Source organism: Triturus cristatus, chromosome 6 (assembly GCF_964204655.1).
Source record: "Triturus cristatus chromosome 6, aTriCri1.1, whole genome shotgun sequence".
Lineage (NCBI taxonomy): Eukaryota > Metazoa > Chordata > Amphibia > Caudata > Salamandridae > Triturus > Triturus cristatus.
In genome coordinates, this window is record NC_140589.1 from 107,477,562 (window position 1) to 107,493,561 (window position 16,000).

General features: G+C 45.0%; 1 protein-coding gene across 1 annotated transcript in view; it reads right to left on the reverse strand.

Moving 5' to 3' along the window:
• The window catches only part of LOC146816465 (uncharacterized), a 348,783-nt gene that overhangs the window by 226,402 nt on the left and 106,381 nt on the right, over positions 1 to 16,000 (reverse strand). Inside the window, exon 2 of the mRNA XM_085610296.1 lies at positions 11,425 to 11,561. Within this exon, the coding sequence (XP_085466422.1) occupies positions 11,425 to 11,561 (137 nt within the window). The remainder of the gene's footprint in view (positions 1 to 11,424; positions 11,562 to 16,000) is intronic.

Consider the following 16,000-nt stretch of genomic DNA (forward strand, 5'->3'; position numbering starts at 1 on the left):
ATACAGTGAAGATGCACTAGCACACACGTTTCTGAATCTTACCCCATACGAACAGCGTTTAGCTAGTATATACATGATTCAACACCTCCTTATATTATATAAAAGTCAACACTCCGATCCTGGACCCTTACCTGACATATTGACCGAATTACTCACGAATAAATGGAGAGGTTCAGGTACTGATTTGATTAAAGAAATTCTAGAATTTCGAAACCAGTATATAACTTTCGTGTGCCCAGAACACGTTCCAGTTCCCACTATGGGAAGAAAAATGTATCACATAGATAGGCTGAATCCGTTACGCGAAGTACACCCAATCAGAGGTGAAGGTAATAACTTTACACGCGTGTTTGTGTACACGCCTATAACTAAAATCGAATTATTAGAAATGAAGAAAGTAGTACCCAGCCATGACAAGGATCCAGCAGGTTTCCACCGTGAGATAAAAGACATGCTACTCATGGGAGAGTATACCTACCCCGACATTATGAAAATATTGAAAGTGTTAATGCCTGCCGGTGTTTACGAGAAACTCAAAGAAAAGGAATGGGAGGTGGGAGACCAAAAGATAGATTGGACAGCATTAGAAAACGAAGAAAAGGCCCGAGCTGCAGGAGCAGGGCTTGGGGAAAAGACTACAGCACTACCAGGATTACTAGTGCAGGTACTGCCACGTTTATTAACTACGAAAAAGGAGGACTGGGGTGCAATCTCAGCCTGTAAACAAAAGCAAGATGAAGACACTAGTGATTTCTATTCCCGATTTGAAAAATGTTTTGGTATAAATAGTGGCATAAAAGCAAGTAGCGAGTCATATCCACATTTGTTTGTGACCAAATTAGTTGAAAATTCCCTACCGCAAGTTAAGAATAGAGTATTGAAATTTGAGAGTACCTGGCAGGGTAACACCCCGTCACAGATGTTACAGATGTTACAATATCACCACAATAGAATTAGAGAAGAACAAGAACACGAACAAAGACGTATGAAAGATACAAAAATGAAAATGCTTGTTGCTCAGTCAGTTCCAGCTGATGGTCACCAAAAGGGTGATTCAACAGGTCCAGTTAAAGGGACATGTAATTATTGTAAACAACAAGGTCATTATATACACGATTGTCCAGTTCTGAAACATAATATCGCCACGGGTAGAACTCAGGAAAGACCACGTCCATCTAGACAGGATCAGAATCAACAACAAATTCCTCAGCATGCACAACATAGGTCAGCTCCGCAACAACTAGCTCCGCAACAGGCAGCTCCACAACAGACCGTAGCACCACCACCAGCGCAGCCTATTGCTGCCACACAAGCGACAACGCAACAGATGTACCAGTATGCACAAGCAGATTATCCCGATTATCAGCGATACACATGAAATAGCCTAGAGAGGGAAGTTGGCTTACCCCTTATTGAGGTTCCTGTAGATCAAGAGGGACCTTATGTACATAGTGAACTATTAGGGGAAGACAGAAAGTTTTTACTTGATACAGGGGCAAGCAGAACAACTATACGACGCAGTGAAGTTCCAGGGGCACCCCTCTCAGGCTCACAAAATATTTCCCTTGGATTCTCAGGAAAACCTATAATTAATGAAGTTACGCAACCCCTTCCACTTACGGTTGGTCCATTGACACGAACTACAGATTTATTGCTTACTAAATCATGTCCAGAAAACTTGTTAGGTATAAAAACATTGAAAGCTCTAGGAGCTATAATATGTTGTTCTCCGGAAGGAGTACGATTATTTTTACGTGATTTTAAAGGTCACTACGTGTCCAGAGACATGGATCACCGGCTGCAGAGTTTACCTACGCATTTATGGGCACAAGGCCCCACTGATGTTGGTTGCATGAACATTACACCATATCGAGTCACACTAAAAACAGGAGTAGTACTACCACGAATGCGACAATATAGGTTACCACCAGATGCTGTTGCGGCCTTACTGCAAATCATTGACGAACTCATTGCACAAGGAGTGGTTGTCGAAACCGACTCCAATGTATGCAATTCCCCGATAATTCCGATTCTTAAAAGAACGGATCCAAAAGCATCACCAGTATATTGATTAGTTATTGACCTGCGCGAATTAAATAAATGTATTGTACCACAATACCCTGTGGTCCCAGATATCTCTTCATTACTAACTGCTATTGATTCAGAAGCAACGTTCTTCACTGTAATTGATCTCAAGAATGCTTTCTTTAGCGTCCCAATAGACCCGGAAAGTCAATATCTGTTCGGATTCAGTTTAAATGGACGAAGTTTTAAATTCACACGCGCACCTCAAGGATTTACAGAAAGCCCCAGCATCTATAGCCAAGCACTAAAACGAGAACTTGACAGTATCCACATGCCAGTTAACACTGCCTTGCTTCAATATGTCGATGATCTGCTGATCACCGCCCGAAGCGAACCTGAATGTGAAACAGCGTCACTGACGGTTTTAAAATTTCTGGCCGACAAGGGGCACAAGGTGTCCCCTTCTAAGCTGCAATTCTGTGTCCCGCGAGTTGTCTACCTCGGGCACTCGCTGTCCAAGGAGGGAAGACAGCTTACACCCGACCGCATCCAGTTAATTGCTAACATGCCACCACCCAAGACACAAAAGGGGGTGCGGGCTTTTATAGGCCTCACTTCATACTGTAGGCAGTGGATCCCTCAATATGCATTTCTAGCAAAACCACTCATCCAGTTGACAACACAGGAGGACGCCACATCGACTGTCCTCCCTTGGACTCAAGAACATACACATGCTTTTGAAAACTTAAAGAAAGCATTATGCCAAGCACCTGTTTTAGCAACACCATGTTACAATAAACTGTTTACACTATTTGTTACAGAACGCGAAGGTACTGCCTTGTCAGTACTCACTCAGGAACAAGCAGGATCACACAAACCATGTGCTTATTTCTCTAGTACATTAGATCCAGTAGCTCAGGCTCTTCCTGCGTGCCTGAAATCAGTGGCAGCAACAGCTTTAGCAATCAGACAAAGCGATGCCATAGTGTTAGGACATCAATTGACAGTACAAGTACCACACGCAGTAGAGGTTCTCTTGAACCGCACACAAACACAACACTTGACTATAGCGAGACTCACCGGTTACGAATTGACATTGTTTCAGCCACACATAGAAATCAGACGTTGTAATACGTTAAATCCTGCCACACTTTTGCCAGTAAATGGAACAGATCCATTAGCACATGATTGTATTGAAGTCATTACTATCACGACAAAACCCAGACAAGACTTGACAGATATCCCTTTATTAGATCCAGACTTGACATTGTATGTAGATGGTTCATGTATGAGAACAAGTACAGGAGAGTTAGTGGCCGCTTACGCAGTCACAACAGACACTGAAGTCATTGAAACAAATTGTATTAACACTTTGTCAGCTCAAGCAGCAGAGCTCATCGCTCTGACACAAGCCTGTATTCAAGCCAAAAATAAGAAAGTCAACATATACACAGATTCACGTTATGCATTCGGAGTCGTCCATGACTTCGGCGTGCTGTGGCGAGAGAGAGGTTATTTAACTTCTCACGGTGCCCACATCCAACACGGACCCCTCATTCAAGCCCTATTAGATGCGATTCATTTACCTACTGCAATATCGATTATGAAATGCAAAGCTCATACAAAAGTTACCAATATCATTTCTCAGGGTAATGACCTAGCTGACAGAACAGCTAAACAGACTGCTCAGAACCAGACTCATACAACTGACGCGACAAAGACAATAGTTCCGACACCAACACATTGCATGACAGTTAAGGATCCCGCCCTTGATATAATTGACATACAGACACATGCTACACCAGAAGAAATAAAGAAATGGACTGAATTAGGAGGGATCCAAACGGATCAAGGATGGATGACGAAGGAAAAATCTATATGGTTTCTTCCCGACTCCATGGTTCAAGTCATCATTAACACAATACATAGTCCAGCGCACTTAGGAGAAAAAGCTATGCTAGACAGCATTCAACACATTTGGTTCAACAAACACTTGCGAGCAGCAGCCAAACAGAAAGTACGTACCTGTATGATATGTTGTCAGTTTAATCCAGGTAAAAGGATCCCCGTAGAGCAGGGTGGATTTCAACCTCCCGATCATGCTTTTGAAGTCCTCCAGATGGATTATATCCAGATGGAACGATGTCGAGGATTCAAATATGTTCTCGTAGTTGTCTGTGCTCTTTCCCGTTGGACAGAAGCCTACCCGGTTTCAGATTACACTGCCCCGACTACTGCCAAACAGCTAGTTCGAGAATTCTTCCCACGATATGGTTTGCCACGTGTTGTATACTCAGATAACGGCCAGCCATTCTCATCCGAATTAATGAAACACGTTTCACTTTTGTTAGGCTACCAATGGAAATTCCACTGTGTCCGACATCCTGAGGCAGCAGGTCTCGTGGAACGCCATAATCAAACTCTGAAAATTAGATTGTCCAAAATATGTAGAGAAAAAGGTGTCGATTGGATAGTAGCCTTACCAGTTGCACTCTTTTACATGAGAATGGTAGCACATTCTCGAACAGGGCTATCCCCGTACGAGGTGATCTTCGGTAGACCACCAAATATGTGGGGGACGCCTATACCTCGCAAAATCACTGATGTTGACTGTAATATGCTGACAGATTACCTGGCTTCCTTGATGTCTGCACTACAATCTTGTCGTTCACAGGTAGCTGCAGCTTTTCCCGATAACACTGAGGTGAAGCCCCATGACGTGGTTCCAGGTGATCTGGTCCTAGTGCGGAATTTCGACCGGAAGACCCAACTGGAGCCTAGGTGGAAATCGCCAAAACTTGTTCTACTAGCAACAAGGACAGCCGTGAAGATCGAGGGACGTAAAGGGTGGTTGCACTCGAGTCATATCAAGAAATTTTATGGACTACCGTCCAGTGTGAACACTCAGCCCTGCATTTCCTCACAGACAGACTCAAAGCTCCCCTTGGTTGAACCCACGAAAACGGAACTTTATAAACTGAAATTAAGGTCTAGCAAGTCAGACAATTTGATTGTTTAAGTCCTCTCCAAGGTGAATCGGTTGAATTGGTCTCTGACATGTATCCTCTAGACCGGAATAGAGAAAGAAATCAACAGATGCAGCTTAAAAAGCATGCGTATTGTAAATCGCTTCGTAGTCATTGCACAGTAACACTATTAATTTAGTTTTTTCTAAGTTTTCTGATCATTATAACTAGTATATTACTTCGTATGTATTACCCTATTTCTAAACGTGCTTATAATGTTACTGCTGAACATTCTTTTAGTGAATTACCTCTGCATGAGTTGTCCTATAGATTTGCGCTGCGCAACAACACATTCATTAGTATGTTACATCATTCCCATCAGACCAGCAATGCTACAAATTGTTGGATATGTGGCCGACTCCCTCCCTATCAGAACTATAAGGGAGTTTTGCCCCTCTTTCCATATCCGTTCACACACAATGGCTCCTGTGGAGCATGGTTTAGTTTGATTAATTCCCTAGATTCAAATTCAGTAGTTTATCAAGACAACTGGGTATGGGGAAACCTGAACCTAGTTTTGCTTAAAGTCTGCTACCCTAACAAGGAGGGACTTCCCAAAAGAACAGGAACTGATCTAGAAAATGAAGTATATGGATTAGGTAATTTTACACTTAACCTCATGATCCTGAATGTTGAATCCGAAGCCACACCAATCTTGCCCGCTATGTCAGTATTCCCAGTTAAAGGGGAATTATGTGTAAGAAAGAATGGTTCCATACACATGGGCCATAGTAAATGCACCACTGTAATAAAATTCAGTGATCAAGGCAAATCTACATTTAGAGCTTCCAGTCATTCCTACTTCATATGTGGCCAGACCGCATATATATGTCTACCTCTAGATTGGGATGGTACCTGTTACATAGCATTCCTTCTGCCACCTGTTTTCCTAGCTCCTCCTGATTATCACAGAAATACCCATTTAGTACACAATAGACAGCAGAGAGATCTCCCGATTGTCGACTACACTGAAACGGCATGGGAACAATATACAGATTTCAATAAAGGTTTCTTTCCCTATATAGGTACAGTCACTAATAGTAAGCTGATACGTAGATTAACTAGAACCCTTGAAGCAGTAGTAAACGAGACTACTTCCGCCTTAGGCAATTTAACAGAAGAGCAGTCTGCTATGCGGATTGTTGTGCTTCAAAATCGTCTTGTCCTTGACGTCATCCTGGCCGTTAGGGGCGGAGCTTGTAGAGTCATCGGATCAAGTTGCTGCATTTTCATACCAGAAAATTCACCGTCAGTATATAAAGCCATAACCCGCCTTCATAAGATTATAAGCCAGATACACCAGAGCCCAGGCACCTGGACTTGGTCCGGTTGGTTCTGGAGCATGTTGTCAGCCTGGGGATGGAGGATCCTATCCTTCCTAGGTATTGGCTTTCTCATACTATTCAGTTGCTGCTTATGTCTACAATGTGGGCCAGCGATTTGTGGCCTGTGTGCCACATCGTGTATCCCACCTCCAAGTTTTCGTTCAAAATCCCGGAAGAAGCAAGAAGAACAAATGATGCTATATGAACAGATCGATGGATTGATGAAGATCGATATCTCCTGAGGGTCCGTAGGGGACAAGGAGGGAATGAGGAAATATGAATTTTGTGATCAGTTATGTCCCCTATCGTAGACCCCAACGGCTCCATGTGCATGCTATAAGTACATGTATGTTCCCTCCAGTTCCAGACATGAAGACGCAAATACATGTGCGTCCACCGTCAACATGTCCGCTTTCAGATACGCCATGAATGGGTCAGATATTCCATTCCCAAGTATGAAAGGCCACCGACTTTATGTGGTTCACTTTCCACATTTTACAGACTCAGGCGAGTAGGCCCTGAATTCTGCCATCAAGCCTTTTCCTGCCTTCTGCCTCTGAAAGCTCCAGTCCGAGCCTGCATCTGTATCCATGAACTTTGTCCTACTCCCTGCGCGGCTAACGGTGCCTGATCCAGCCTGTTGCCTGCCAAAAACTGTATTTCACCTTCAAGATTATCTGCTCCGCTCCTCATCCGATGCATTCCTGTCTAGTAGTTTAGGTAAACATTCTTCCAGCTACCGTGCAAAGGGCCAGGCCTCACTGTCCTCATGCAAGTAATTCATAGCCCCTGTTACCATGGAAGATTCCTGCCCCCTCGCATCTCATGTAGACACTTAGACGCTTGTACACGCACTAACAGTCAGTATAGAATAGATTCCGTCCGAGAGACTTTTCCTTTTGGATAATACAGTTCTTTAAACATAAGATATCAGATATGATTTGGGATTAGGTTGACATGACCCCCCAGACTTCTGTCTCCACATGTAGAGCTAAATGTCAAGTCCCCTTCACCCTCTAGTTGCACGTCAATCACACGTCATGCGGCTGCGCGCGCATCTCTGCCAAGTATTTCTGCTGACATTGCAGGATTCTCTCATGGATCCACCCACTTGTGACATCATGTTTAATGACGTATTTAGTTACACCTATGTTTACGCCTTTTTTCATTACGTATGTGTATTATATCTGTATTATCAGCTGTTACGCCTCCTGCATCTGTCTTAATGTAATGCTTTCCATATAAATACCATTACTTGTCAATAATGTATTGCCTTCCTTCCTGAACCCTCATGGTGATGGAGTGTGAAGCCTGCAATTCGAATTGTATTTCCTTTGTAGAGGAATAAAGCCTTTTAGAACCTCTAATACCACGGATTCTGCCTCTTATATTTACTGAGTTATTCTTACTAGACTTTACCGCATAAAAAATAGTACCGGTAATGAAATATTTACCACAGTATGGTGCAGCATTGCAGAGTGGAGTAGTGTGGAGAGATGTAGACTGCAATGGCAAAGAGTGCAGTGGTGCATAGTAGAGTGGGATAGAGTGCACTAGTGTAGAGTAGAGTAGTGCAGAGTAGAGAGGCGTGAAGTGGCGTAGAGTGCAGTGGTGCACAGTAGATTTAAGTGGCGTAGAGTGCAGGAGAGCGGCGTGGTGTAGACTGCAGAAGAGCAGCGTACAGTGGTGCACAGTAGAGTGGTGTGGCACAGAGTAAAATGGCGCTAAGTAGAGTGGAGTGGAGCAGAGCAGAATGCAGGATTGCAGAGTAGAGTGGTGTAGAGTGCAATGCCGTACAATGGTGAAGAATAAAGTGATAGTGACTGCAATGGTGTAGAATAGCATACAGTGCAGTGGCATAGAGTACAGTGGCGTGCAGTGCAGTGGTGCACAGTAGATTGGCATAGAGTGCAGTGGTGTAGTGTATTGGTTTTCAGTAAATTGGTGTACAGTGCATTGGCATAGAGTGCAGTGTAGTGATGCAGAGTGCAATAGAGTGGCGTAAACTTTAGTTGCACAGTAGATTGTTTCAAAGTACAGTGAAGTGGGGTAGAGTGTAGTGGTACAGAGTGGAGTGTCGTACAGTGCAGTGGAGCATCGTAGATGTGAGTGGGGTAGAGTGCAGTGATGTAAAGTTCTGTGGCGTAGAATGGTAGAGTGCGCAGTGTTTTTTTTTTTTTTTGTTTTTTTTTGTCCTCATTAGCCTGCCCCACAATCTCCATGAGAAACGCCACTCCCCTTAGATGTCGTCTGGGACTAGATACCATTCCAACCCAAACCCTGACATCAAACGAGTGTAGACCGGCGAGAGACGTTCTCGAGGATGATGTTGTAGGGGGAAAGGGAGAAATATGTGAAGGCTCACAACCCCTTAGGACTCCATCTTAAACTCGGGAGGCCATCCAAAGAGACAACCGTGGCACCTGGAGTATGCTGGCATAATCATCGGACCCGGGGGAAAAAAAAAAAAAAAAAAAAAAAAAAAACCCCGGGGCTCAACGGAGCCACTTATTTCCACTGGACCAACAAATTCCAGAAGGAGAGGTTGCGTTGTTGACATGATCTGGCCATATCCATTTTTGATGTGTCATATAAAGACTCTAGCCAACCTGCGTGAGATGGTGCCTTCTGGTCTACCCAGAATTTACAGATCTGCCGTCTAGCCAGCAGAATTGCGTAAAACAGAAAGCACTTTGCCTGGCCTGTGGTATTATCGTCCACCCCAAATATAATTAGCGGCAGAGTAATAGGGGTGTTCTTCTTGAGGATAGAGTCCAACGTGATCTTGACTTCCTCCCAAAAGGTACTGATAGATGGACAATCCATAAACATGTGTACATCAGAGGCAGCAGGAAGATTACACTTGTTACATGATTTCCCGGGCTGGTATTTAGATAGCCTTTGCGGGGATAGGTAAGCTCGATGGAGGGTAAATAAGTGATTCCGCCTCAACCAGGCCGGCTTGACCAGTTTATACAGGAGAGTGAAAGATCTTATCCAAATATCCTCACACTGCATCCCAGTTGGCCCTCCCCACTGTACATCGGGTAAAGTGAAATCCCCGTCCATCTCCTCCAAAATGGCCCAGTACCAAAAGGCTACCTCTTTCCCCCCCACTTGCCTCTCTATCAACTGTTCTTCCAGGTGGCAGCTCTTCCCCAAGTGTGTCTTTTTCCTAATCAATTCCCGGGACCAACTGGCTAACTGGATGTATTTAAATCTGGAAAGTGTTGGGCCAACCTTCTTATATAGCTCCTCCCAACCCACCAGTCCCCCCTCCACCAACAGCTGGCCCCACCTTTCAATCCCTGCCTCTCTAATAGGTGTTGCAAGACTATCGCTCAAACACAGAGGAAGCCCCGGCGAGTCCCAGATTGGAGCGAACCGAGAATAATATGGCAACCCCAACCTTTCTCTGATCGCTATCCACACCTTGGCCAAGGATAGTAAGATCTTTAATCTCACCTTCTTGAAGAATTTCCGGTCTCCAAATTTGAAAAGAAAACCATCAGGTGGCAGATCAGCCCCATTCAGCATGGCCTTAAACATTTTACCAATTGATGCAGTTGATGGAGCCTTCAGCAGCATTCTAGAATACGATAACTGAAATGCCCAGGCATAGTATTGTAGATCAGGCAATGTGAGCCCCCCCTAAATTGGTGTACAGTGCATTGGCATAGAGTGCAGTGTAGTGATGCAGAGTGCAATAGAGTGGCGTAAACTTTAGTTGCACAGTAGATTGTTTCAAAGTACAGTGAAGTGGGGTAGAGTGTAGTGGTACAGAGTGGAGTGTCGTACAGTGCAGTGGAGCATCGTAGATGTGAGTGGGGTAGAGTGCAGTGATGTAAAGTTCTGTGGCGTAGAATGGTAGAGTGCGCAGTGTTGCAGAGTATACTGTCAGAGTGCAGTGGTGTATAGTGGAGTGGCATAGAGTGCAGCAGTGCTAAGTGCAGGGGCGCAGAGTAGAATGAAGTGGCAGAGAGTGCAGTAACGCACAGTAGAACAGAGTGGGGTAGAGTGCAATGGTGTAGAGTGATTTGGTGCACAACAGACTGGCATAGAGTGCATTGGTTTTGAGTAAAGTTGGGTTGAGTGCATTGGCATAGAACGGAGTGGAGTGGTGCAGGGTAGAGTGGGGTAACATGGAACATGCATGGTATGGTAGCGTACTGCCATTACAGACAACACATTTTCAATTGAAATGAACATTACATTTGCATTCACATACAGTTGTAATGATAAAAGTATACAGCGCACAAACAATGTGTGGAAATATCATCCAAAGTATTGCTCTGATAGTCAGCACAGTTAATTTACAGACATTTAAGTTTTGCTGCGTGGTAGAAAAAAAAACAATTTGCAGACCCTTCCTCAAGCAGACCCCCGCTAATCAGCTTAATTGTCACAAATCCTCCCGCTTTGAAGTCATAAAAAGGAAAATAAAACCAAGCTCCCTGGAAGACACAGCCCGACTTTTGACCTCTGCATTTGAATGCACAGCAAATGTGACAAGATAAGAACAAGATGTAAAGGCCTGTTTAGAGAAAGCGACGGGGGGGGACAGCCTAACGCAAATTAAGCCATCAAATAGAAAGCCAGAAAAAAAGAGTTACATACCCAATGGTAAGCAACGGGCGGAATGCATTTCTAGGTCAACTTTCTGAATGTCCCTAAGATGTCTTTAACAAACCAATCAGCGCTGCGACCCAAAAACAGATGTGTGCTGTAATTGAACCTCAGGGACAACATGTCCCTCCAGCAGTTTTACTACCTGATCCGTTTAATAAACCGGGCAAAATTCACAGCAGTACAATCATACTTATAATTATTTTTTTACACTGTCATGTCGAAACCGTGCCTTACTGTATGAATAGCAAACTTAAAGCAGTACCCTGCCGCCTTCTAGAATATATTTCATGGATGTTAGTTCTGTACAACAGCAGCTTAAAAGAGAGCTCTGAAGATATTTACACTCACTACAGTGTCACTTATGCAAGCATTGTACATTGCTGCGGCACATCAGTCAGTAGCCATGGGTCTTCCCCTACCTGCTGGTACAGCTCACATCATCCAGAGAGCCCGATAGCCTCGCCCGATCCGGTGAACTACGGTTGTAAAAGTCATTCCCCACTGTTATCCGCAAGCCATCTTCCAACGCCGCACGATCACTTTGAGGTGACCATCTCTGCAAAGAATACAGACATTGTAAACGGCGTAAGTAGAAAGGCATAACAATGAATTCAATTCACAAAACAAAACTGAAGTAAAGCACCAAAATGCAAACCCCCCCAAATATATATCAATACAAGATGAGACACAGGACTCCCTCTGCCTTTCACTATTTTCTTACACAGCTCACATTTGCTGGAGAATAACTGAAGATAGTTCACGGGTTGTGGAAAAACTGTGTTCTAGGCCCCGAGGATGCTTACATTCAATGTGGGGGTACACAGCCAGCATATGGACTGTCGAAGGAAATGGGGCAAACCAGATGTACAGGCAGGTGGCTCAGCCATAAAAGGGTGCCAAGGCGAAAACCAACCACTTCGCTTTGCCACTAATTGATTGACCAGTTAACTTACAGGAAAACAAATCTCATGGATTGGTTTGTTTGTATGTAAAAGCTGTAATGTCACATTGGCAGCAGTAGAGGGCTCCAGTGGCTGTATTGCGCATGTATCGGGGGTGGACTGTCCGAGCCTAGCCTCCCAGTAACAATACATGTATGACATGTTGCACTAACTTCAGGCAGTGCAGCATATCAGAAAATGGATCTTCAGGGCTTGTCAGTCATGCACCCTTTCCCTATATCAGAAGTTGAATACAGAACAAGCACTGGCAAAGCCAATAGGTCTGGCCTATGCGAGAGCTATTGGCATTGGCAACGTGTTTTAGCCATTATATACACCAGTGGCTGCTGTTCAGCATGGCAAAAATTTAATAGAGGGGAGTAGGGTAGATTGGGGTAAAGTGGAATGAGGTACATAGGCGTAGAGTTGAGCGGGAGCAGAGTGGGGTAGAATGGAGTGGGGTGAATTAGTGTAGATTGGAGTAAATTGGAGTAGGGTAAATTGGATCGGGGGTGTTAGGGAGATTAGTGTGGTACATTAAAGTAGGGTAGATTGAATTGGGGTGGGGTATGGTAGATTGGAGTGGGGTAGACAGGAGTATGGTTGATCGGGGTATGTGGAGGTAGACTGGAGTGGGGTAGATTGGGAAAGAGTGGAGTTGGGCAGACTGGAGTAGAGTAGAATGAAGTTGAATGGAGTAGGCAGAAGTGGAGTAAATTGGGTGGATTACAGTAGGGTAGAATGGAATGGAGTGTGGAAGATGGAGTAGTTTGGAGTGGGGTAGATTGGGGTGGAGTGGGGTAGATTAGAGGAGTGGGGTAGATTGGGGGAGTGGGGGAGTGGGGTAGATTTGGGGAGTGGGGTAGATTTGGATAGCGTGGGGGAGGGTGGAGTGGGGTTGACTGGAGTGGGTTAGATTGGGGTAGTTTAGAGCAGAGTGGGGTAGATTGGAATGGGGTAGAGTAGAGTGGGATATAATGGGGTAGATTGGAGTGGGGTAGATTGGGGCAGGGTGGAGTGCAGTGGATTGGGTATATTGGAGTGGAGAGGAGTAGATAGGAGAGGAGGGGGTGAATTAGGGTGGATTGGAGTAGATTGGAGCGAAGCTGAATAGCGTGTTGTGGGGTAGATTGAGGTGGGGTGGGGTAGATTGGGTGGATTGGAGTAGGTAGATTGGAGTGGGGTAGCTTGGGATAGAGTACAGTTGGATAGACTGGAGAGAAAACGAGAGTGGAGTGGGATAGAATGGGGTGGAGTGGGGGGTACATTGAAGTGTAGTGGAGTTGATTAGGTGTATTAGAGTAGGGTATAATGGATTGGAGTGGGGTAAATTAGAGTGGGATAGTTTAGAGTGGGGTAGATTGTAGTGGTGTGGAGTAGACAGTAGGATAGGATGGGGTAGGGTAGATTAGGGAGGGGCAGATTGGAGTAGGGTATATTGGGGTGGAGTAGATTGGAGTGGGTTAGATTGGAGTGGAGTAGGTTTAGATTGGAGAGGAGTAGATATGAGTAGAGTGGGGCAGAGTAGGGTGGAGTGGGTTAGATTGGACTTGAGTGGGGTAGATTTGGGTGGCATGTGGTAGATTGGAGTGAAATTGAGTGGGGTAGATAGGGTTGCGTTAATGGATTATGATAGATTGGGGTAGAGTGGAGAGGAGCAGATTGGGATAGAGTGGAGAGGGGCAGATTGGGATAGAGTGGAGTGGGGCATATTGGGATAGAGTGGAGTGAGGTAGATTGGGTGGAGTGGAGTTGGATAGACTGGAGTGGAGTTGAGATTGGATAAAAGATAAACTGCGGTGGAGTGGGGTAAATTGGAGTAGAGTAGTGGGGTCGATTAGGGTGGAGTGGGGTAGATTAGGTGAATTAGTGTAGGGAAGATTGGATTGGAGTGAGGATTGCTTGGAGGGGGGGGATAGCTTGGAGGGGGGGATAGCTTGGAGGACGGGATAGCTTGGAGGACGGGATAGCTTGGAGGGGGGATAGCTTGGGGGGGGGGGGAGAGCTTGGGGGGAGAGCTTGGGGGGGGGAGAGCTGGGGGGGGGGGAGAGCTTGAGGGGGATAGCTTCGGGGGGGATAGCTTGGGGGGGAGATCGCTTCGAGTGGGGATAGCTTCGAGGGGGTACAGCAGGGTGGGGTAAAGCGGTTATGGGTAGATTGGGGTGTAGTGGGGTGGGGTAGATTGGAGTGGGATGGATCAGGGTAGATTTGAGTGGAGTGTGGTGGAGAGGGTAGGGTAGATTGGAGTGTGGTAGATTTGGATAAAGTGGAGCGAGGTAGAATTGGAGTGTGGTAGATTGGAGTGAAGTAGGATAGATTGTGGTAGAATGGAGTGGGGAAGACTAGGGTAGACTGTGGTGGAGTGAGATAGATTTGAAAGTGGAGGGGGTGGAGTTGGGTCAATTGGACAGGGGTGGAGTGGGGACAATTGAACAGGGGTGGAGTGGGGTAGGGGAGAGTGAGGTACAGTGGAGTCAGGTAGATTGGAGTGTTGTAGGTTGGATACGAGTACACTGGAGTGGGGTAGACTGGAGTAGTGTGGGGTTCACGGGTTAGAGTGGATTGGGGTAGACTGGGGTAGAATGGAGTAGAGTGAAGTGCGGTATATTGGAATGGGGTAGATTGGGTTCGAGTGGGTTAGTTCGGGTGGTTGGCATGGGGTAGATTGGAGTGGAGTAGACAGTAGCCAAGTGGGGCGGGTGGGGGAGATATGGGTACACTGGAGTGGAATAGATTGTAGTGGAGTGGGGTAGAGTGGAGTGGTTTAAGTGGTGTGACGGTGATAGAGTGTAGTGGCGTATTGTGTCTTGGAGTGAGTGGGGTAGATTAGAATGGCGTGGAGTGTCGTAGAATGGAGTGGCATGGTATAGAGTGAAGGGCATAGAGTGGAGTATGCATGGTGTGGTTGCGCAGTGCCATCACAGACAACACATTTTCAATTTAAATGACCATTACATTTGCATCAAAATATGGCTTAACTGAACACAAACGATAATGTGTGCAAATGTCATCACCTATAGTATTACTGTGTTTCGATCGTATTCAAATATTTGTTTCCATCACATTTCAGAATTGCAAAAAAAAATTGCTTCATTTGTACTAGTTCCGATATAGTCTGAAATATCAGCATAGTTCATTTTTTTGTGTGCTAGAAAAAAAATCCTACATCCTCTCCTCTTACATGGATACTCAGCAGGATGGTACAAATTCCCTCACCTTGAAGTCAGAGAAAGAAAAGTAAACATTAAGATCTGTCAGAGAAAGCTTGTTATTCGACATCCGTCTTTGAATGCACCGCAAATGAGACAAGACAATAAGATTTAAAGGCCTGTTACAGAAAGTGAGTTTATGGAAGAATACAGTAAACATGGTTTGGGCAACTGGAGAGATTAACTGAAGCGGTACAGCCTAAAACACATAAAACCAGCAAATAGAAAGTCAGCAAATGTGAGTCACAAACCACAAAGCCAATGGAAAGCAACAGCAGATTGCATTCATTGGACAGCTTTCTGAATGTACCAAAGATATTTTTAGAGTCTGGTCGGCTTCGACCTAAAAAGGGTCCACCTTCCACTCTATCACAGCTTCTGATAGGGTAGAAGCACGTGGACCTGGGTGCAGTACACTGATTGCAAGAGGTAGGAGATGGGAGAGTCAGGAATCGTGGGCGAAATAAGACGACTGTGCCAGGAAAGTTGATGGTCGTGTGCGCAAGAGCATGTTTAAGTGTATGCTTGTGTGAGTAGGGAGACATCCTTGCTATTATGCCTCTGCTGCACCTCTGTACGAGGCACATCATGACTTGCATGATAAATTATACATTATTTTTAAGATAATGCACAAATGCTGGTTGCAGTACCACAGGGCCACATCCCAGGTCAGAGTAGGCAGTATTGAATTGTTTCTTACCTTTAGGTGTAGTTTTGCAGCTTGAAGAATTTTCTGGATTCACATGCTGTGCATTATTCCACCATCTAGTAGTTAGGTCTGGAGTTCCCTACTTTTTGTAGTCCTTCTCTTTTTACTGTTGAGCATTGACGGATCCATCATTTAT